We start from the raw sequence: 24,636 nt of genomic DNA, 5'->3' as shown, positions 1-24,636 counted from the left end.
GAGAAATGATGTGACTAAACTGAATAAAAAGAAGAAGAAACTACACTATGAAACAAAGATAAATGGCATAAAGAATGATAGTAAAAAGCTTTGAAGTACCTTAAATGACATTTTGGACAAAAAGGCAAAGTCAGCTCCATCATTCATTATATCAGATTGCTCATTCATCACAAAACCCACTGATATTGCTAATTACATAAATATTTTTTTAATCGGAAAGATTAGCAAACTTAGGCATGACATGTCAGCAACAAACGCTGCCACTACACATCCAAGTATAACTGATAAAATTATGAAAGACAAGTATTGTGAGTGTGGAAGAAGGGACGATATTTCCACTCCTATTTGCCGTATCTTCAGTCTAAGCCTACTAGGAAGTGTGTGCCCTCAGGCCTGGAAGGAAGCAAAAGTAATTCCACTACCAAAGAATAGTAAAGCCCCCTTTAATGGGTCAAATAGTAGACCAATCAGCCTGTTACCAACCCTTAGTAAACTTTTGGAAGTCTGTCCATAATAAAGCGCTGCTCTGCCTTTTTAACAACACTATCAACAAGGCAGGTCCTGCAGGCTCTAGTTTTGTCGCACCTGGACTACTGTTCAGTCATGTGGTCAGGTGCCACAAAGAGGGACCTCTGAAAATAACATTTGGCTCAGATCAGGGCAGCACAGCTGGCCCTTAAATCTACACGGAGAGCTAACATTAATAAGTCAAAGTGGAAAAGAGATTGACCTCATCATTACTTGTTTTTGTAAGAAGTGTTGACATGCTGAATGCGCCGAGGTGTCTGTTTAAACTGTGGCAGGTGCACAGTACTACATAGTCATGGATACATGGAACTCTATTCCACATCAGGTAACTGATGCAAGCAGTACAATCAGATTTAAAAAACAGATACAAATACAGCTCATGGAACAGCGGGGACTGTGAAGAGACACACAGACACACACACACATGATAAGACACACACTCTACATGCACGTATACATGGATGTTGTATTGTAAATATGTGATAGTGGAGGAGAGGTCTGAGGGAACACACTAAATGTATTGGGTAAAGTGTTATTAAATGTAATGTCATGTAATATTGTAAACTGAATATAACTGTCTTAATGTTGCTGGGCCACAGGAAGAGTAGCTGATGCCTTCGCAACTAAGTATAAATCCATCACGTGACCATGACTGACTCATGTCAGCTACATATACGCAGAGTGTCATGGGTAATGTGTGTGTTGAGATAACCACGTTCTATATAAATGGTTGAACTGATTTCCATCTCCCATCTCTTCATTATCGAATTGTTATAAAGACGTGGTTATGAAACCCATGAGACATAACAATGTCCTTGATATAGAAGAAGCTCAACTAAAATGTAATCAGTCACTACTGTAAGTCACTCTGGATAAGAACATCTGCCAAATGACTAAAATGTAAATGTGAACGTGAAAGCCCAACAAACAGCAAAAACAAACCATTGAACACATCGGCTCAATAAAAAGCTTGAACATTTTTTTTGAGCAAGTCTCGTTTTTCAATTGAAATAATATAAAATACCTTGTTGCAGACTCTTTTTTGTGCCTTCAAATAAAATAAATCAAATCAAATTTTATTGGCCACATACACGTGATTAGCAGATGTTATTGCGAAATGCTTGTGCTTCTAGCTCCGACAGTGCAGTAATATCTAACAAGTAATATCTAACAAATTACACAACACATACCCAATACACACAAATCGAAGTAGGAATGAATTAAGACTATATACATATATGGACGAGAGATGTCAGAGCGGAACGGACTAAGATATAGTAGAATAGTATAGAATACAGTATATAAAGTTGAAGTCGGAAGTTTACATACACTTAGGTTGGAGTCATTAAAACTTGTTTTTCAACCACTCCACAAATTTCTTGTTAACAAACTATAGTTTTGGCAAGTCGGTTAGGACATCTACTTTGTGCATGACACAAGTAATTTTTCTAACAATTGTTTACACACAGATTATTTCACATGTATCACAATTCTAGTGAGTCAGAACTTTACATACGCTAAGTTGACTGCCTTTAAACAGCTTGGAAAATTCCAGAAAAGGATGTCATGGCTTTAGAAGCTTCTGATAGGCTAATTGACATCATTTGAGTCAATTGGAGGTGTACTTATGGATGTATTTAAAGGCCTACCTTCAAACTCAGTTCCTCTTTGCTTGACATCCTGGGAAAATCTAAAGAAATCAGCCAAAACCTCTGAAAAGAAATTGTAGACCTCCACAAGTCTGGTTCATCCTTGGGAGCAATTTCCAAACGCCTGAAGGTAACATGTTCATCTGTACAAACAATAGTATGCAAGTATAAACACCATGGGACCACGCAGCCGTCATACCGCTCAGGAAGGAGACGTGTTCTGTCTCCTAGAAATGAAGGTACTTTGGTGCGAAAAGTGCAAATCAATCACAGAACAACAGCAAAGGACCATGTGAAGATGCTGGAGGAAACAGGTACAAATGTATCTGTATCCACAGTAAAATTAGTCCTATATTGACATAACCTGAAAGGACGTGCAGCAAGGAAGAAGCCATTGCTCCAAAACCGCCATAAACCGCCATGGGGACAAAGATCGTACTTTTCGGAGAACTGTCCTCTGGTCTGATGAAACAAAAATATAACTATTTGGCCATAATGACCATGTTTGGAGGAAACCGAAGAACACCATCCCAACCGTGAAGGACGGGGTGGCAGCATCATATTATTGGGGTGCTTTGCTGCAGGAAGGACTGGTGCACTTCACAAAATAGATGGCATCATGAAGGAGGAAAATTATGTGGATATTTATTTTTACCTTTATTTAACTAGGCAAGTCAGTTAAGAACAAATTCTTATTTTCAATGACAGCCTAGGAACATTGGGTTAACTGCCTTGTTCAGGGGCAGAATGACAGATTTGTACCTTGTCAGCTTGGGGATTCAAACTTGCAACCTTTCGGTTACTAGTCCAACGCTCTAACCACTAGGCTACGCTGCCGCCCCATATATTGAAGCAACATCTCAAGACATCAGTCAGGAACTTAAAGCTTGGTCGCAAATGGGTCTTCCAAATGGACAATGACCCCAAGCATACTTCCAAAGTTGTGGCAAAATAGCTTAAGGACAACAAAGTCAAGGTATTGGAGTGGCCATCACAAAGCCCTGACCTCAATCCTATAGAAAATTTGTTGGCAGAACTGAAAAAGTGTGTGCGAGCAAGGAGGCCTACAAACCTGACTCAGTTACACCAGCTCTGTCAGGAGGAATGGGCCAAAATTCACCTAACTTATTGTGGGAAGCTTGTGGAAGGCTACCCGAAACGGTTGACCCAAGTTAAACAATTTAAAGGCAATACTACCAAATACTAATTGAGTGTATGTAAAGTTGTGACCCACTGGGAATGTGATGAAAGAAATTAAAGCTGAAATAAATCATTCTCTCTACCATTATTCTGACATTTCACATTCTTAAAATAAAGTGGTGATCCTAACTGACCTAAGAGAGGGAATTTATACTCAGATTAAATGTCAGAAATTGTGAAAAACTGATTTGAAATGTATTTGGCTAAGGTGTATGTAAACTTCCAACTTCAACTGTACATATGAGATGAGTAATGCCAGATATGTAAACATTATTAAGTGACTAAGATACTGTAGAATAGTATAGAATACAGTATTTACATATGAGATGAGTAATGGCAGATATGTAAACATTATTTAAGTGACTAGTGTTCCATTCCTTAAAGTGGCCAGTGAGTGCTAAGAACCTTGGCGTGACCCTGGACAACACCCTGTCGTTCTCCACTAACATCAAGACGGTGACCCGATCCTGTAGGTTCATGCTCTACAACATTCGCAGAGTACGACCCTGCCTCACACAGGAAGCGGCGCAGGTCCTAATCCAGGCACTTGTCATCTCCCGTCTGGATTACTGCAACTCGCTGTTGGCTGGGCTCCCTGCCTGTGCCATTATAAACCCCTACAACTCATCCAGAACGCCGCAGCCCGTCTGGTGTTCAACCTTCCCAAGTTCTCTCACGTCACCCCGCTCCTCCGCTCTCTCCACTGGCTTCCAGTTGAAGCTCGCATCCGCTACAAGACCATGGTGCTTGCCTACGGAGCTGTGAGGGGAACGGCACCTCCGTACCTTCAGGCTCTGATCAGGCCCTACACCCAAACAAGGGCACTGCGTTCATCCACCTCTGGCCTGCTCGCCTCCCTACCTCTGAGGAAGCACAGTTCCCGCTCAGCCCAGTCAAAACTGTTCGCTGCTCTGGCACCCCAATGGTGGAACAAGCTCCCTCACGACGCCAGGACAGCGGAGTCAATCACCACCTTCCGGAGACACCTGAAACCCCACCTCTTTAAGGAATACCTGGGATAGGATAAAGTAATCCTTCTAATCCCCCCCTTAAAAGATTTAGATGCACTATTGGAAAGTGGTTGTTCCACTGGATATTATAAGGTGAATACACCAATTTGTAAGTCGCTCTGGATAAGAGCGTCTGCTAAATGACTTAAATGTAAATGTAAATGTGTGGTAATATTATTTGTAGCTCAGAACCATTTGCATTGCTAGTTATAGCCTAATGTTAGCTAGCTAACATAGTTACCTGATTGGTTAGCTACCTGCAGATTCATGCAGGGTAGTAATGTTATGAGTTGGGATTATGGTTCATTGTTTAACTAGCTAAACTTGTCTAAACAAAAGACTCCACTATGCAAGTAACCATTTCACTACACCTTCTATATCCTGTGCATGTGACAAATAAACATAGATTATATTTTATATATTATGTGTTTACCAGAGATGGTAATGTGAAGAACATAACCTGCACCAAAGTCAAATTAGTACAGGAAATGTATGTTAGGCCAACAAGAGTGTCTAAGTTCTATAATTCTCCGGTAGAATGCCCTGCTTTTATTTAGTCACACTCACAACCATCAGCTATTTTCTGTCATTGTGTTAAAATACACTAGTTATGCTATTTTGGACCACCAGGCTGCTGATGTCATACAGCCTGTAGTTTTTGTGTTTATACATGGAGTAGAGTAGTATAGTAGAGGCCTGAGGGCACACGATATGTTGTAAAATCTGTTTTGAAGGTATTCATGCTTTTAAAATGTATAACTGCCTTAATTTTGCTGGACCCCAGGAATAAATACAAATATCCATAACAAATACAAATACAAAAACCCCATAATGACAAAGCAAATGTAGTCTTTTATAATTTTTTGCAAATGTATTAATAACAAAAAACAGAAATAAAACATTTACATAATTATTCATAATTATTTACTCAGTACTTGTTGAAGCACCTTTGGCAGCGATTACAGCCTTGAGTATTCTTCGGTATGACGCAACAAGCTTGGCACATCTGTATTTGGGGAGTTTCTCCCATTCTTCTCTGCAGATCCTCTCAAGCTCTGTCCGGTTGGATGGTGAGTGTCTCTGCACAGCTATTTTCAGGTCTCTCCAGGGATGTTCAATCGGTATCAAGTCCTGGCTCTGTCTGGGCCACTCGAGGACATTCAGAGACCCGAAGCCACTTCTGCTTTGTCTTGGCTGTGTGCTTAGCGTCGTTGTCCTGTTGGAAGATGAACCTTCGCCCCAGTCTGAGGTCCTGAGTGCTCTGGAGCAGGTTTTCATCAAGGATCTCTCTGAACTTTGCTCTGTTCATATTTCCCTCCATCCTGACTAGTCTCCCAGTCCCTGCCTCTGAAAAACATCCCAACAGCATGCTGCTGACACCAAGTTTCACCTTAGGAATGCTGCCAGGTTTCCTCCAGATGTGACGCTTGGCATTCAGGCCAGAGTTCAGTAATGGTTTATCAGACCAGAGAATCTTGTTTCTCATGGTCTGAGAGTCATTTAGGTGGCTTCCGTCTGGCCACTCTACCATAAAGGCCTGATTGGTGGAGTGCTGAAGAGATGGTTGTCCTTCTGGAAGGTTATTCCATCTCCACAGAGGAACTCTGGAGCTCTGTCAGAGTGATCATTGGGTTTCTTGGTCACCTCCCTGACCAAGGCCCTTCTCCCCCGATTGTTCAGTTTGGCCGGGCAGCCAGCTCTAGCAAGAGTCTTAGTGGTTCCAAACTTCTTCAATTTAAGAATGATGGAGGTCACTGTGTTCTTGGGGACCTTCAATGCAGCAGAAATTGTTTGGTACACTTCCCCAGATCTGTGCCTCGATACAATCCTGTCTCGGAGCTCTACGGACAATTCCGTCGACCTCATGGCTTGGTTTTTGCTCTGACATGCACACACAGGTGTGTGCCTTTCCAAATCATGTCCAATCAATTGCATTTACCACAGGTGGACTCCAATCAAGTTGTAGAAACAGGATGCATCTGAACTCAATTTTGAGTCGTATAGCAAAGGGTCTGAATATTTACGTAAATGAGGTATCTGTTTTTTTTTATTTTTAATACATTTGCAAACATTTCTAAAAACGTGTTTTGGCTTTGTCATTATGGGGTATTGAGTGTAGATTGATGAGGAACATTTTGATTTAATCCATTTTAGAATAAGGCTGTAACGTTACAAAATGTGGAAAAAGTCAAAGTGTGTGCATACTTTCCGAATGCACTGCATGGCATTTACCATTTGTATACTGTGCTTGTTTTGTGTTACAGTTTTCACTTCTAATTAAATCTACCAAAGATATCTCTGGCCTGGTTGTTGGAAGATGTAGTGTTTAAGAGTACATGGAACTGTACTAAAAAAGCGCTCAATGGTATCAAGGCTTTAGTGAGGACAGCACAACGGGGTATGTTCCATGTTTAATTTCTAAATAATTGATGGCAAAAATAATGAAAATATTCACATACATATCACAAACACTCACGGTCTCTGTACAAAGAAATATACATGCAAAAGTAAATAAACAAATAATGTGAAATAAAACCATTTAAAAGTCATAATACATATGTATAAAATAGGATGAGATGGGACAAAAAAAGAAACAGAAAAAAATACATCCAATCCACATTCCCATGTTTCAACCTTTGTACAACTTTACTAAAATCGATTAATAAATAAATTAAAGGACATTGTATGGGACTGTACAGGTGATCTGACAATGGGCCTCTCTCTCTTTCCCTTCACCACTCCCACAGCATCCCTCTCTCTCATCTAGAAAGAAATAACCCAGTTTTGCATGTTCCTAACAGATAAATCAATATACTTCCCTAACAGCAGGGACTGGACACTGGGCCTCTTCTGAGAGACTGGAAGAAAAGAAACAAATCAAAAATCAACTACATCGATCTAGCCATAAGTGTCATGTAGAGTGCGACGCCAGAAGATTAGGTTACCTAGGAAGTGATAACCATAGAATTATAATGTCCTATGGAGACACTCAAAATGGCCACCAGTCCAACCATTATGGCTTCATTGACCTGAATTGGGAGGTCCGTTCTACTCGTTCTAATTCTATGGTGATAAGTTAACACCCCAATAGGGTTATAGATCAAATAAAGAGGACTACCACCAGTGGAGCTTGCAGTACCAAGTACATGCTTTTACCTCCATTTATTACATGTACAACCGATGTCTTCATAAATAGTTGCATAAAATGTTAAAACCGCAACATTGCACATGATAAGAATGGGGGAAACATAACATCCAGTGAGTGCGTTTATAGTATTCTGTCTTCCTCCTCATTCACATTCCATCTGATTGGCTATATTTGCTGCCACTCAGGCTCAGTCGCCCAATTGGCGATCTACTACATTTCATTTGCAGAATTCTTTAGTCTCGCCTCCAAGAACATCCTCAAAAGCAGGCGGCCAGTTTGAAACGGGAGGGACAGAAGGCAGTTAGAGTCTATTTACAAAGTAAGGCTTAAACATCTTAAATCTGCGCAACACAATTTTTGTTTTAGTAAAAGCAAAAACATATCATTTTCTGTTGTGAAGACAATGCAGCAGTCAGCAGAATCTCTATAGTTACTTGCAACATGGTCATCGTCATGGTTTCTTAGATTAAGTATGTAAGCGCAGCAATCGAAAAGCTCTGATTGGACATAAAACTGTCTCATAAAGTGGAGGAGCTCAGTCATTGGATGAGTCCTCTCCGGGCTCTACAGTAGCGTAGCGACTTTCCACTGCCGAGCATTTTCTTCAATCTTCTTGTTTTTTTTCAAATACATTTTTGAAAAGTTATGGACAATGTTCTCTCTATACATTGGTTCTTTAAGAAAGGGGGTGTCCCAACAGTCTGAGTCATATATTGTAAAAGCACAAAAAAAAAAAAAACTCTCTTTCTCCATCTCTGGTAACAAGAGGGAAGGGATAGTTGCTATGTGTGCTAACACCATCTTCCTTAGCAATTCTCCTCTGAAAGCTCAGTTTGTTTGTTTGTTCAGGGATAAAATCCTCCACACGATAAAGATCGATCAAGAGGCTTTCTGTTGATCGATTGACTCTCAGTAAGATAGAGGAAAAATAAGTTCATTTTGAGTGTAAACCAGCAAGCAGCAGTAGACTGGCGATGACATTATGTCACCCTTGTTTTGATTGGCTGAGAACTCAGTGTGTGTTCTCTCAGGGAAAAGTGATTGGCTAAGGACCTCTACGCCTATAGGCATAATGTTTTGATTGGTTGAAGGACCAAAGGATGTATTTTTTTTTAAACCACAGCATATCTGAAAGAGAATGAGATCAGCGAATTTCATTTAATTTTCTTTGAGATGTCCAGTCCCAAATCAATCTCTAGACCCTAGCCCTCTAGTCACATAATGTAGATCTGAAAGGATTGGATAGGTCTAAGCAATATGGTTCTATCTATACCGTCTTCACCTTGTCCTCTGATATGATAGGTGGAAATAATATTACTCACACCTATCCAATCCTCTAAGATCTACACAAGTAACTAGTGGGTGGGAAGCTAGGACCCCATTTGGGACTGGACCAGAGGAGGCTGGTGGGAGGAGCCATATAATGACAGGCTCATTGTAATGTCTGAAATGGAATCAATGAAACAGTCAAACACGTTATTTCCATGTGTTTGATGTGTTTATTACCATTGAATTGATTCCATTCCAGGCATTACAATGATCCGTCTTCCTATAGCTCCTCCCACCAGCCTCCTCTGGACTGGACGTTCTCTCCTTCCAGCCAGGGTTAGGGTGAGTGGGAGGGGCCATCTCTCTCCAACCCTCGCTCAGGCCCGTGGCTGTAACCGGCTCTGTAGGAAGCTCTGTACCCCTCCGATGGGCTTGATGTCTGTCTGGTGCTTCCTTCTGTCTATGAACAGCACCAAGCGAGATGTGTCCAGACACCCCCCCTCCACCCTACCCTGTCCCTGGCCGTCTGATAACCCGGCCTGGCCCTGAACCCAGGACTCCTGCAGACACAGCCCAGCCGGAGGCCTCCTTGCAGGGTCAGCCCTCAGCAGCAGGCAGACAAACTCCCGGGCCCCCTGGGTGACGCCCTGGAAGTAGTGGTGCGGGAAGCTGAAGTCTAGCCGGCAGATGTTCAGACACGTCTCCTCCACGCTCTCGTCCAGGAAGGGAGATGCCCCGCTCAGGAGGACGTAGGTCACAACCCCAAGGCTCCAGAGGTCAGAGGTCAGGGCGGCGGGCTCCCCCACGACCAGCTCGGGGGAGGCGAACTCGGGGCTGCCCAGGAGAGGGTGGACGTAGTGGGCACTGTTGAGCTGGATGGCGTCCCCGAAGTCGGTCAGTTTGACCACGGGCTGGCCGGACGAGGTGTGGGACACCAACAGGTTCTCAGGCTGGAGGAAGAGAGGGAGAAAGAGGAGGAAGGAGAAGGAGGGAGGTGGAGAGCGATATGGGGGAGGGAGACAGTGTATAAATAGGAGGTATAAAAAAGAGAGAAGGGGAAAGAGAGTGAGAGAAAAAAGAGGGGAGAGAGAATAAATAGGAGCTATAGAAGTGAGAGAGAGAGAGGAAGATGAGGACTACAAAAGTACCTTTAAGTCCAGATGGGCTATCCTACAGTTGTGTAGGTAATGTAAAGCTTCTAGGATGTTCCGTAGGTAGCTGGCCACTTTCTCCTCAGTCAGATTCCCCCAGCTCACAATGTAGTCCAGGAGACGACCCTGATCAACCCTGCAGAGAGATCGAGGCAATCACACGTTCCAGGTTTAGATGGCAGCAGATTTGTGAGAATGTTAAATGTTACTGTGTGTGTAACTCACATCTCCATGACCAATGCGTAGCTGCTGGGGGTCTCGTACGTGTCCAGCAGTGTGACCAGGTGTGTGTGTTGTAGTCGCTGTAGCAGGCTGAGCTCCTGGGTCACCTGGTCTCTTTTCATCAGCTTCTTATTAACCAGCTTGACCGCCACCGTGCACTTGGTCGACTTGTGTTCGCAACGCTTGACCACAGAGAACCGGCCTCTGTGGAGAGAGTAGGTACAGTAGGGTAAACAGACAAACACACACAGCTAGGAGTGATAGGAGGAGAGATGTGTAATGTACCTGCCCAGCTCTGCCACCTCAGTGTAGTGGGACTCAAAGTTGTCCTTCCAGCTCACCCTGACCCCATCACTGGACACAACTACACAGACAGGCGGAATTCAGTCAAATACAGGGAAAGAGTGTGTGAAAAGAAGTATGCGAGTGTGGGATTACACTACAGTACTGTGGGAATATGTTTGTGCAAATGTGTGCGTGTTTGTGTGGTGTCTCACCTAGCACTCTGAGGCTGGCTGATGATGTCACAGAGCCCAGGTCGTTAGCGGCGACGCAGGTGTAAACACCATCGTCCTCCGAAGACACGCCTACTATCCTCAGGGTCGCTTCGCCAGTCTCACTGTCTCACACACACACACACGCATTCATTTTAACAGCCAATAACCTTACTGTTTCACAGTCACATTTATACATTTACTTGAATATGATAATACAATGCCTTCAGAAAGTAGTCACACCCCTAGACCTTTTACACATTTTGTTGTGTTACAGCCTGAATTTAAATTGAGGTTGTGTCACTGGCCCATAATAACCCATAATGTCAAAGTAGAATTATGTTTTTAGAACTTTTTACGAAGTAATAAAAAATGAAAAGCTGAAATGTCTTGAGTCAATAAGTATTCAACCCCTTTGTTATGGCAAGCCTAAATAAGTTCAGGATTAAAATATTTGCTTAACAAGTCACATATTAAGTTGCATGTACTCACTCTGTGTGCAATAATAGTGTTTAATATGATTTTTGAATCACTACCTCTTCTCTTTACCCCACACATACAATTATCATCTGTAAGGTTCCTCATTTATCAATATTGCGTAGAAACTATTCTAAAATACACTTCATGGCCAAAAGTATGTGGATACATGCTCGTCGAACATGGAGTTGGTTTCCCCTGCTATAACAGCCTCCATTCTTCTGGGAATGCTTTCCACTAGATGTGCAGGCTAGTCAAATTCTTCCACACCAATCTCAATAAATAATTTCTGTACGGACCTCACTTTGTGCCATGCTGAAACAGGAAAGGGCCTTCGCCAAACTGTTGCCACAAAATTGGAAGCACAGAAGCGTCTAGAATGTCATTGTATGCTAAAGCGTTAAAATTTCCCTTCACTGGAACTAAGGGGCCTAGCCGGAACCATGAAAAACAGCCTAAGACCATTATTATTCCTCCACCAAACTTTACAGTTGGCACTATGCAATGGGGGCAGATAGCGTTCTCCTGGCATCCGCCAAATCCAGATTAGTATGTTAGACTGCCAGATGATGGTGAAGCATGATTCATCACTCCAGAGAACGCATTTCCACTGCTCCATAGTCCAATGGCACTGAGCTTTACACCACTCCAGCCGACGCTTGGCATTGCGCATGGTGATCTTAGGCTTGTGTGCGGCTGCTCGGCCATGGAAACCCATTTCATGAAGCTCCCAACGAACAGTTCTTGTGCCGACGTTGCTTCCAGAGGCAGTTTGGAACTCGGTAGTGAGTGTTGCAACCAAGGACAGACGATTTTAACGCACTACACGCTTCTGCACTTGGCAGTCTCGTTCTGTGAGCTTGTGTGGCCTACCACTTCGTGGCTGAGCCGTTGTAGCTCCTAGACATTTCCACTTCACAATAACAGCACTTAAAGTTGACCGGGACAGCTCCAGCAGCGCAGACATTTTCTGAAGTGACTTGTTGGAAAGGTGGCATCCTATGACGGTGTAGTTCTCACCCTGGTGTACGACCTTGGCTATTTGCATTTCTAAATGCTCCTAATTAACCATACATGGTCAAAATCATACATTTAAAGCCCATAGGGAATATACAGTACTACGCCATACCATGAAATACCACCTCGCAACCAAAAAACTTCAGAGACTGAAATAGAGGTGCTAGTGTCAGGGATTGAGTGCAACCAAAAGGTTTTATTTGGCTCGCTCAGTTGTGGTTTGACCAGTAAATGAGTAGGCACCACTCACCAATAAGCCATCCATCCTCAACAGCGTATAGGCCAACATTGCTGTTCTGCAGAATGAACGAGTCGTGCATTTTTTCACCTGCACATTAAGAGCGGATGCCTTCTCTTTCACATAGTTGAACTCGTTTTGGGATGGTGCTTTTATGGCGATGTGGGTGCCGTCTATTGCTCCGTTCTTATTTGTGAACCCACTGATGGCAAAGAAACCCCTCTTGATTTCAATCTGTTGTGCGATGGTGTATGGAAATTGAATGTTACAGTTTATTTAGCTGATGATTGACTCCCAAACGGCTCATCGAGGGATGCGAGCTGCCGATCAGCAAGCTCCCGCTGAAAAGTGCCCATTGCCAAAAACCAGAGGATGGATAGCACTTTAATGTGCACCGGAATGGCATGTGTTTCCCTTTCTAAAGTAGGTCTTAAATACTCAAAAATCCTATACGATTGATTTTATGAAATTATATCTGATGAGCCAATCTGTACTTTCTGCAACAAAACATTTATTTTCCTCAGGTTTTTGCCTGCCATATGAGTTCTGTTATACTCACAGACATCATTCAAACAGTTTTAGAACCTTCAGAGTGTTTTCTATCCAAATCTACTAATAATATGCATATCCTACCTTCTGGGCCCGAGTAGCAGGCAGTTTAATTTGGGCACGCTTTTCATCCAGAATTCCGAATGCTGCCCCCTACCCTAGTGAAGTTAACACACGCCTCCAATTTAACTAATCACTGTACTTTATATGGATTATTATCATAACAAATGCACTGATGTGGTCAAATTACATATAGAAAGTCAAGATCTGTTACATGAATTGCACAATAGAAATATAATTACGTTGAAAAATGATTTAATTATTACTCTCACAATTTCAACATATTTTCCTTATTCCACCACTTGGCACTGTGCCTACGAATGTACGCACACTCTCAAGCAAACGGTCATATTGATAAATCTCACACTTTGCGTGGAAATGATCCCACGCATCGTATATGCACAGATTTGTGCCTATTGACGGTTGATAAACGAGGCCCCTGGTGTGCAAAGCACTTAAAGACTTACGCAGAAAGGCAGCTGTAATTGCTGCCAAAAGGTGCTTCTACAAAGTGTTGGTTTAGGGGATGTGAATAGTTATGTAAATTTGCTAACTTTTCTAAAAACATGTTTTCACTGTATGGGATAATGTGTCATTATGGGGTATTGTGTGTACCGTAAATTCTGGACTATACGCCGCAACATTTTTCCCAGGCTTTGAACCTCGCGGCTTAAACAATGACGCGGCTAATATATGGATTTTTCCCGCTTTCAATTTTTTTTCTTCCAAAAAAACCCCACATTCTGTGACGTGCTCAGTTTTTTGGTGGCATGAAGCTTTCATTAGACCAATGAAATTGCCGAATGGGTTAAGGTCAAACAACTTTTTTGTTTACTGTTTAGATTAAATCGAGCGCTCTCAAACTTCCCATCATTCTGATTACGGTAGTCATTTTGTCACCCTCATCATGGCAAAGACACGGAGAAATGCATATGATGCAGCTTTCCAGTTGAAGGCGATTGATCTGGCTGTTGGAAAAGGAAATAGAGCTGCTGCACGGGAGCTTGGTCTTAACCTCTCTAGGGTAGGTGGCAGTATTTTCACATCCGGATAAAAAACGTACCCGATTTAATCTGGTTATTACTACTGCCCAGAAACTAGAATATGCATATAATTGTTTGATTTGGATAGAAAACACCCTAACGTTTCTAAAACTGTTTGAATGGTGTCTGTGAGTATAACAGAACTCATATGGCAGGCCAAAACCTGAGAAGATTCTGTACAGGAAGTGCCCTCTCTGACCATTTCTTGGCCTTCTATACCCTCTTTATTGAAAACAGAGGATCTCTGCTGTAACGTGACACTTTCTAAGGCTCCCATAGGCTCTCAGAAGGCGCCAGAACGTTGAATGATGACTTTGCAGTCTCTGGCTGAAAAACAGTAGCGCATTTGGATAGTGGTCGATCTGAGAACAATGAGACGGGCGCACGCATGCACGTGAAGAGGCCATTTTACATTTTCAGTCTTTGAACGAAAAAGACATCTCCCGGTCAGAATATAATCGCTATTTTACGAGACAAATGGCATAAAAATTGATTTTAAACAGCGTTTGACATGCTTCGAAGTACGGTAATGGAATATTTTGAAATCTTTTGTCACGACATGCGTCCGCGCGTCACCGTTCGGATAGTGTCTTGAATGCAAGAACAAAACAGAGGACATTTGAACATAACTATGGATTATTTTGAACCAAAACAACATTTGTGGATGAAGTAGAAGTCCTGGGAGTGCATTCTGACGAAGAACAGCAAAGCAAATCCAATTTTTCTTATAGTAAATCTGAGTTTGGTGAGTGCCAAACTTGGTGGGTGTCAAATTAGCTAGCCCGTGATGGCGAGCTATCTACTCAGAATATTGCAAAATGTGCTTTTGCTGAAAAGCTATTTTAAAATCTGACACCGCGATTGCATAAAGGAGTTCTGTATCTATAATTGTCAAGTTGTGTATGGTTCACACTGCAGCTCTTTGCCCAAACTTGAAAAAGGCCTTTAAGGACTGAAGGACGCAAGGGACAACTCAGTTTTCTTCTGACTTATTTTATTTCTTTAGTCAGTTAGTTAGTTAATTAGTTCTTTAGTTAGTTAGGTTGATAACCTTTAAAGGCAAAACACAAAAAGAAATATACATTACTTCAAGTAAGGTCATTTCAATTTAAATATATAATCTTAATGTAGTCATATTATCTAAATTATACTATATACTAAATTAGACAATTGGTCTCAATTCTCAACACAAATAAACACCTAACTGGCAACAATTTTACACAATGTCTATGTGCCTACCGGTTGAGTCTCCAGAATCCTAAATGAGCTGAATGTGTATGGATGAGAGTCTCCTCTTCCGTGAAGGACTTCCAGTGAAATGCTTTTCCACCAAACATTTCACCACCTGCTATCACAAAGGTGCACCAGTATATATGTTCCCCAGGGAAACACAAGCTAATGATGGGTTCTACAATGCATACACTCTTTCGCCCCCTGCTGGTGTTTTATCTTTGAAATCAGTTGAAAATCTGAACGCCTTGAATATGAATACCTGTCTTTTGACGCAACACCTCCCACTTGATCTCCTGGTTCTTGAACCCAAGGAGGTCACATCGGCTCCATCTTCGATCGCTTTACTTCTGCTCTTCTACAGGTAATAACACAACCAAACGCCTGACGTCCCTGTGAAGAATTGTAGTTGGGATTTTGGTTGAACGTTTCTTTGCTTTGTCTCCACAAACATGCTTCAAAGTTGAGATGGGATAACTTGGGAAGGTTCGTATATTTGCATCTCTCACAATGCCCTCCTTGTCAGCGTTGACATTGACGACCCTACCAAGCTTATACTGACTCCTCAAAGCGTTCTGGTCTGCAAGCCAGACGACGTCTCCAACGGCCACGTTTCGCTGCTTTGTGTGCCACTTACTCCTCACAAACAGGTTAGGTCCAGCCAACTGACTCCACTTCCTCCAGAACCAGTTAACTTCTGCTTGAATGACTCTTAACCTTTTGTAGGAGTAGTCTTCAAACTCAAAGCTTCCTAAGTCTCCCCTAGGTCCAGTCCTTCCAAGCAGAAGAGAATTAGGGCTGATGTATTCTATGCAGTCCTCCCGGCTCTGAGTCCTGGCATCTATGGGCCTTTCATTGGCAAGGTTAGCAGCCATGAACATAAATGTTTGAAACTCACTCCATGTGAAGAGTCCTTCGCCCCTCATATTGTGCAAGGCCCGCTTCACAGTGCGAACAGCTGCTTCTGCAGCACCATTCCTGTGAGGGGAGTCTGCTGGGTGGATCTTCCAGCTCCACTCTGTTCCATGCTTTGAAGCTTCATTTTCAAGCTCAGATGTAATTTGTTGATCCAGGAAGTGGTAGAGCTCTTTGAGTGCAGGTCTGGCACCCACAAAGTTCTTTCCAGGATCTGACCACAGTTTCTTTGGATGCCCTCTCAGTGCCGTGAATCTTTGGTAGGCCAGTAAGAAGCCTTCAGTTGACTGGTCACTGACAACATCTGTGTGTATAGCTCTGGATGCCATACAGCAGAAGACAATTCCCCACACCTTGAGCTTGACTTTCTTTCTCACCTCGTCCTTGACTTCATATGGTCCAAATAAGTCCACTGTTGTGTACTCAAATGGTCTGGCTGGTGTTATACGCTCGGGTGGAAGGTCACTCATGATTTGTTGGCACTTTCTGGCCCTAGCCTTTCTGCACACCACACAGTTGTCAACTCTCTTTTTAGCCAGCTTCCGGCCTTTTATCACCCAGGCTTTCTTCCTCATCCGGAGGAGTGTACCTGCTATTTCTTCATGGTTTGCATCATGGGCCTCTTGGGCTAGGAGAGTGGATATCCATGCCTCATATGGTAGAATTGGTACAGCAGTCTCGTCCTCATCAAAGATCTTGAACCTCCCTCCACAAACCAAGAGCCCAGTCTCTTCATCTCTGTAAACAGCGAGTCTGTTGAGAGTGGTGCCTTGAAAGGTTATACCTTCTTGTGCTGCAAGGAACAGGTCTCTTAGTGCATCTTCACACTCCCCAACAGTGAGTACAGCTTGTTTGCCTCTGGACTTCCAGTTTGTGGAAAGAATTTCCTCGCACTTTGGTTTATCTGAGGCTGAATTCCTGGTCAACACTTCTTTCCATTTCGTTGCAGCTCTCCAAACCCAGGCAGTGACTCGGATCAGCCTGGTCAGGCTGCTGAATTTCCTGATGTCAATCAGTTTTGTTACCGCAGAGCCAGCTGGTGGTCTTCGGATCTTAGTCTTAGGTTCATCTGGGTTATTTTGCCTGCTTTGCTGTGCATCACTCTGACTTTCCTTCTGAACTCCCACTTCAGGAAGTACATCATTCTTGTTTCTCTTGGCCTGCGCTCTGGTCAGTGCTGCAGAGAAATATTTCCTTTGAAGTTTGTTTATGCCTTCCTTGGCATAAGCTGCAATTTCTTTGGCTGACTTCTGTGGCCACTCTTCCATGGGTTGCCGCAGGAACGCTGGTCCATTTTGCCACATGGAATCTTCTTGGAGGTCTTCCGGGGCTGCCCCTCTTGTTATGATGTCAGCACTGTTCAGGCCTCCCGGGATCCACCACCAGTCTTTGACGGATGTGGATTTCTGGATCTCTCCAACTCTGTTCGCGAAGAAAGATTGATACCCATAACTGTCTCTCTGGATAGCTCCCACCACAGTTTGACTGTCCAGCAGATGGAGCCATCGTTCAATTTCTATATGACTGTGTTTTTCAATGTACTTTCGAAGTCGTGCTGCGCAGACAGCACCGCAGATTTCAGCTTTCACTGCCCCCCCCTTTTGGTCCAAAGGTGTGAGTTTTGCTTTGGACTCAACCAACCTGACTTGGATGCCTTGCTCGGTTTCCCATCTGAAGTACACTACAGCTCCATAGCTCTTCTCACTTCCGTCAGAGAATGTTATTCCCCAAGGTTTACCAAGCCAGTTGACTGGTGTGAGGCTTCTGTGGAAGGTGATTTGGCTAAGACGTGTGTACTCCTCAAACAGTTTGATGGCTTCTTCTCTCAATTGTTCAGACAGAGGTTTGTCCCACGTGTTTCGGGTCAGAGTTTTGCCTCCAGCTTCTTGAAACGCCTTTCTGACAAGAATGGCGCCCTTTTGTTTGGCAGGTGTGACGAGGCCTATTGGGTCATACAGGCTAGCTACTTGGCTTAGCAGTTCTCTTCTCGTCAGTGGGTTTGGAGTTTTCCCTCTCACCTCTTCTTCAAGGAGATTTTGTCCGACTCTCATCTTCTTTTTCCTCTTTGAGAAATTGATTGAAGTCATAAGGTACAGTTTGTCCTCTTCAACAAGGTATCCAACTCCAAGGGCTTTATTGTCTCCTTTCCTCATCTGGTTCGGGAGAATAAGTACTGTGCCTGACACCGCTCCTTGTTCTCCTGGTATGATCTCCTGCCTCCCACTTTGGCCTGACCGGACCCAGGGTTTGAGGAAGAATCCGCCTGTCCTCAGGATCTCTTCAACTCCTTTGGTGTCCTTGTCCAGCTTTTGTAAGTCATTATGGGAAGTCAGGATGTCATCGACATAGGCATCCTCTTCAAGGATCCTACGTTCCTCCTCCAGGTGAGCGAACATGGACAGTTTTGCTGTCTCTCTCATGGCCAGTTGTGCAATGCACCCTGCTGGTCGATCGCCAATGTTGACTCTGGTGATAGCATACTCTTCAATCTCTTCCTCCTCAGTGTTTCTCCAGAGAAATCTGTGGAGATGCATCTCCAGGTTTTCTAACCACACCGAATTGTACATCTTCCTGATGTCGCCAAGAGCAGCATGGACACCTCTTCTGAACCTGAGTAGTACTGTTCGGATGGGATTGAGAACATCAGGCCCTTTCAGCAGCAGGTCATTCATGCTGACCCCTTTAAACTTCTGGCTGCTGTTCCATACCAGTCGCACAGGTGTTGTGACAGGGTGTGGGTTTGGCGCCACCAAGTGGCTGACATACCATACTGGTCCTTTCCAGCTGGCGATCATCTCTTTGGTGAGTTTCTTTGCTGCTCTTCTCTCCACCATTTCATGCACTTGAGCTGTGTATGCTATTTTCCACTCTGGCTCTTTCTTGAGTTGTTTTTCTGTTCTTAAGAAGGTGGCTTCAACCCCACTCCTGTTGTAGGGAAGGGAACTTGGATCTTGAATCCAGGGGTATTTTGTGTCCCAGTGCGGTTCATCGCTGTGAGCATCTGCTTTGATGTACGTGAGGCCTTTCCTTATGATCTCCAGCTCCCTTTCCTCACTCAGAGTCATTTCCTTGCCTCCTGGTTGACAATTGCAGCACCGGCATCCTCCACACTTCGGTTCGCAAGCTGCTCCAATGCTATCCCATTTCCACCAATCCAAGAGCTCTCTGGGAGCAACTGTGCTTTTGGTTTCATCTGTGAACTCTTGTGTTTTAGTTCTCTTGATACTTGACAGCGGTTGCTCTCATGGATCGAGCAAAGTGCGTTCCAGACCTGTGCGCGGCCATATCGACTTCTTCAAACAGATCTGGATGTGCTCCACCAACAATCTTTCCTAGCGGGCTCTCCCATAAGACAAGGTCTCCAATCACCTTCACTCTTTGCGGAGCAAGTCTTCCTTCGCGGTGGCTTATCAGTAGCTCAATGTTCTCCGGTCTCCTCAGATCTCCTAGACTGACTTCTGGGAAGAACTTCTTGAGTTGCTCAGGTTTGATGACTCTGTGGATGTTGGCAATTTCATTCAAACCATAGCAGACAAGCTCATGGGCTCTTTCTGTGCCTCTAGGCATTTTGACCCTCACTCTGAGGAGATATCTTCTGGTTTTAACCTTCATGGCCATCCCCCCAACTCCATGGACGACTAAAGTGATGTTTTCACTTCGAAGATTTAATCTCCTGGCAGCTCTGTGGGTGATATAATTTGTGTCTGATGCCAAGTCGATCAGGGTTCCAATTTTTTGTCCTGCATTGGCAGTTACCTCGAGCAGCATTAGAATAACTGGCAATTCTTCTACTGCACCTGACACAATCTCTCCAAGCTGGATCTTTTCACCACAGTTTGTCTTTGCGGTGATGTTGGTGAACGCTCTCTTGAATTTGTCCGCCATCTCTGGGGAGAGTTTAGATACAAATTCTTCCTGCTCCTCAGTCCGCGTATGCCTTCTCACATTGAATTGTCTTCTTTCTGAGTCACTCCTCCTGAAGTCTCCCTTCAGGCATAGAAAGAAATGGTGGTCTTTTTTACAGTTTCTGTTCCTGCACAGGTATGTCTCTTTGCATTCATCATCTTCTCCATGACAGACCAAGCACCTCTTGCAGGCCCCCAGCTTTTCTACAGCAGCCAACTTTTCCACCGGCTTCAATTCCTTGAAACGCTTGCAAAAGAATATATTTTCTCTGTGCTTTTCATCACCACACACAACACAGCCTCCTTTCGTTGTGGACCGCGTGGACGCATATTTCCTCTCCATGCAAGCATTTCTCTTTTCTGGCCTTTCACTCACTCCCAGCTGCTCCAGTTTTTCAAGAATTTCCTCTTGTGTTTTCAGGAATTTAAGAAGGTTCTCAAAGTGATTATCTGGTGTGACATTATTCCTCGGATTAACCATGAAGACAAGCCACTCTCTCTTGATGTCGTCAGGTAACTTGCTTTCTATGGATCTGATCACTAGAGGGTTGTTGATGGCTCCTGTGTTTCCAAGCTCCGTGAGGTCATCCAGGGCCTTCTCTATAGTTTGGATCATGTCGATAACTTTTCTAGGCTGATTTGCCCTTAAAGCAGGAATTTTCTCCAGATCCTCCATTATCTCCAAGGCAATTGTAGACTTGTTTCCATATCTGTTTTCCAGCACCCTGAACATGTCCTCAGCAGTGTTGAAAGACAAACGGAGGCCTCTGCATATCCTCTCATCTATACTGTCAATGAGTTGGATCCTCTTTACCTCGACTGAGCCTGTTGGTTCCCCCTGCTTTTGCAGACTCTCCCAGTCTCTTCTCCATCGATGGAAGTTCCTTTTATACCCACTGAACTTGGGTAGACAGATTGGCTTTATCCTCAGTGTCGGTTGTGGAGCTGCCATGGGCTCCCTGCGGCACTCTCCCTCTGTCTCTCTCGTCTCCTGCAATTCTTTGTGCTGTGAGAAATCCTGCCCTCCTTGCTTCAAGGTTGTTGCCGAATGCCTTCAGATCCTTCACTCTCCCTCCGAGCCTTTCCTTTTCTGCCACCGGAATCCACATCTCCCACTCTGCTAGGCTTGCGATTGCATTTTGGACTTGTGTTTTCACACAATCCCACCGTAGCTCAAAGCCATCTCTGTTTACAGCGGTAACAGGTATCTGAGCAACTCCATCACAGGCTGTCTCGGCTTCATGGATTGCAGACTTCACCTCATTTTCGCCATATCTAGGCCATAGATTGGCCTGGACTATCTCCCTGACCTCATCCAATCGTGCTTCGCATTCTTGGAACGTCTTCACAACTTCAGTCTGCTTCTCCTTGCTCAGTTTAGCTTCTTCACCCTCATCGGTTCCAGCTTCAATGTCTGCCAGAAGGCCAGCCCTGTACTCGTCATTTGTCTCACTGACCGTCCTCGCCTCCGACTTGAGCTTCTTGAACTCCTCTTGTAGTTCTCTTTTAGTCATGTGCTTTGTGACTCTGCTGAGGAAGTTTGCCTGCTTGGTAAAAGTGCTTTTAGCTAAAGTTATTTTTTGCTTCAGCTCCTTCACTGTTATTCCAAGAGCTTCCTCCGCCATGTTGAGATGTCAGTCAATATTCCTCTCTGCGACGACAGCTTTCCTGATTTCAGGCCGTTAATCCTTTTGTCTTCACTGCCACGCGGTTATCAACTGTCAAGTTGTGTATGGTTCACACTGCAGCTCTTTGCCCAAACTTGAAAAAGGCCTTTAAGGACTGAAGGACGCAAGGGACAACTCAGTTTTCTTCTGACTTATTTTATTTCTTTAGTCAGTTAGTTAGTTAATTAGTTCTTTAGTTAGTTAGGTTGATAACCTTTAAAGGCAAAACACAAAAAGAAATATACATTACTTCAAGTAAGGTCATTTCAAATTAAATATATAATCTTAATGTAGTCATATTATCTAAATTATACTATATACTAAATTAGACAATTGGTCTCAATTCTCAACACAAATAAACACCTAACTGGCAACAATTTTACACAATGTCCATGTGCCTACCGGTTGAGTCTCCAGAATCCTAAATGAGCTGAATGTGTATGGATGAGAGTCTCCTCTTCCGTGAAGGACTTCCAGTGAAATGATTTTCCACCAAACATTTCACCACCTGCTATCACAAAGGTGCACCAGTATATATGTTCCCCAGGGAAACACAAGCTAATGATGGGTTCCACAATGCATACACTCTTTCGCCCCCTGCTGGTGTTTTATCTTTGAAATCAGTTGAAAATCTGAACGCCTTGAATATGAATACCTGTCTTTTGACGCAACAATAATTCTTAAAATAATTGTTATGTTTTTTGTGAACGTTTATCGTGAGTAATTTAGTAAATTCACCGGAAGTTTTCGGTATGTTTGCTAGTTCTGAACGTCACATGCTAATGTAAAAAGCAGTTTTTTGATGTAAATATGAACTTGATTGAACAAAACATGCATGTATTGTATAACATAATGTCCTAGGAGTGTCATCTGATGAAGATCATCAAAGGTTAGTGCTGCATTTAGCTGTGGTTTTGGTTTTTGTGACATTATATGCTAGCTTGAAAAATGGGTGTGTGATTATTTCTGGCTGGGTACTCTCCTGACATAATCTAATGTTTTGCTTTCGTTGTAAAGCCTTTTTGAAATCGGACAATGTGGTTAGATAAAGGAGCGTCTTGTCTTTAAAATGGTGTAAAATAGTCATATGTTTGAGAAATTGAAGTAATAGCATTTTGAAGGTATTTGAATATCGCGCCACTCGATTCCACTGGCTGTTGAGTAGGTGGGACGATTTCATCCCACATACCCTAGAGAGGTTAATGAGTCGATGATAAGACGTTGGAAACAGCAGCGTGAGGAATTGACTCAGTGCAAAAGACAACTAAAGCTTACTGCCTAATTATTTTTTTGTTGTTACAAGCCGTGTTTCGTTAAAGCCTGTGTAAAGTTCATTTGTTTCAATGTACCAGTAGGCACCTGCGGCTTATCGACATGTGCGGCTTATTTATGTTCAAAATAATAATTTTGTTTAAATTCAGTGGGTGCGGCTTATATTCAGGTGCGCTTAATAGTCCGGAAATTACGGTAAATGGGTGAGAACCAAAATATATTTAATCAATTTTGAATTCAGGCTGTAACAACAAAATGTGGAATAAGTCAAGGGCTATGAATACTTTCTGAAGGCACTGTATGCCACTTAGCAGGTCATTTTATCCAAAGTGACTTCCAGTACAGTGAGTGTGTGGATGTGATCCCTGGTATTTAACCCACAACAAGAAGGGGCATATTAATAGAGCTTACGGTTTCACTATCACACAGGTGTGTGTGTGTGTACCTGTAGCCGATGCTGTGTGTGTGTGCCTTTGTGTGTGTGTGAGTGTGTGCATTTGTGTGTATGTGTCTCTCTCTCCCTCCCTGCATCTGTAGCTGATGCCGTGTGTGTGCATGTATGTGTTCCCCTGTGTGTGTGTACCAGTAGCCGAGGTTGTGTGCATGTACAGTATGTGTTCCCCTGTGTGTGTGCCTTTGTGTATGTGTCTCTCTCCCCATCTCTCTCCACCTGTAGGCGATGCTGTGGTGTCCGTTGTTGTTCAGGGTCGTCTGGTCAGGTCCCCTCCAGGTGACAGTAGCTTTAGGTCGGCCACACACCTTACACCTCAGAGTCACACTCTCCCCGTTGTCACACGTCACCTCACTCAGGGGGACCAGGAACTCCGGTGAGACTAAGGGTCAAAGGTCAAATGACATCATCACTGAGCAGCTGAGAGGGCTAGGGAATGTGTCATAGTGAGAGCATATCATGTATTTACATTATTTTTCTGCTCAGCATCTGTAGATTGTTGGTGATCTTTCCTCGTTCTTTGATATTTGATACAGTACAATTAACTTTATTGTTCCTAAATGTCTTGGACAGTCAATACACTGCTGAATATCTGCATATCCATTCTGCTGTATTGAGATTATCTTTATTGAGACTAGACATTAAAAGACAATAAGAGGACTTACCATCATAGATGTAGTTGGGGTTTAGAAGCTGAAAAAACAAGACAGAAAACAGGATGTCAGACGTCAAAGAAGAACACTTTGTGTAGATCTGAAATGATTGGAGGGGAAGGGGCATTGCTGGTTCCCATTGGTTGTTTACTAGCAATGCAGTAACATTGGCACCACTTAGCTCTCTGATAGGTGTAAGCAATATGGTGAAATTCCACTTAGCCTATCCGACCCTCTCACTTCCACACACGTACCTAGGCATTATGGGTAGGGGCTAGCGGTCCATAATGATTGGACAAAAGGATTGATGATAACTTACCTTTACAGAAACCTTATTGGATAGCCCATCTCTAGACTTCCTGTAACCGTTCTCCAGCTTTCCCTCTTTCTTTCCCTCCTCTTTCCTCTCAGACTTCTTGCGGATGCGCAGGGTGGTGTGCCAGGATGAGGACTTCCTGTTTACACAAATAGGGTTAGTTGAAAGGTAT

General features: G+C 43.4%; 1 protein-coding gene across 9 annotated transcripts in view; it reads right to left on the bottom strand.

Moving 5' to 3' along the window:
• Positions 1–6,786: 6,786 nt before the first annotated feature.
• Positions 6,787–24,636, bottom strand: part of LOC106570344 (triple functional domain protein) — a 158,419-nt gene continuing 140,569 nt past the window's right edge. For all 9 annotated transcript variants that reach the window (XM_045694817.2, XM_045694822.2, XM_045694818.2 and 6 more), the window contains 8 exons: positions 24,468–24,603; positions 24,161–24,188; positions 23,715–23,877; positions 10,675–10,796; positions 10,463–10,541; positions 10,181–10,381; positions 9,953–10,091; positions 6,787–9,754 (listed from right to left, as the gene is read on the bottom strand). In XM_045694817.2, coding sequence (XP_045550773.1) covers positions 9,182–9,754; positions 9,953–10,091; positions 10,181–10,381; positions 10,463–10,541; positions 10,675–10,796; positions 23,715–23,877; positions 24,161–24,188; positions 24,468–24,603 — 1,441 coding nt within the window. In that variant the 3' untranslated portion in view covers positions 6,787–9,181. The remainder of the gene's footprint in view (positions 9,755–9,952; positions 10,092–10,180; positions 10,382–10,462; positions 10,542–10,674; positions 10,797–23,714; positions 23,878–24,160; positions 24,189–24,467; positions 24,604–24,636) is intronic.

This window comes from Salmo salar, chromosome 14 (genome assembly GCF_965601325.2).
Source record: "Salmo salar chromosome 14, fSalSal1, whole genome shotgun sequence".
In the NCBI taxonomy this organism is placed as follows: domain Eukaryota; kingdom Metazoa; phylum Chordata; class Actinopteri; order Salmoniformes; family Salmonidae; genus Salmo; species Salmo salar.
This window is presented reverse-complemented; position numbering and strand designations above follow the sequence as displayed.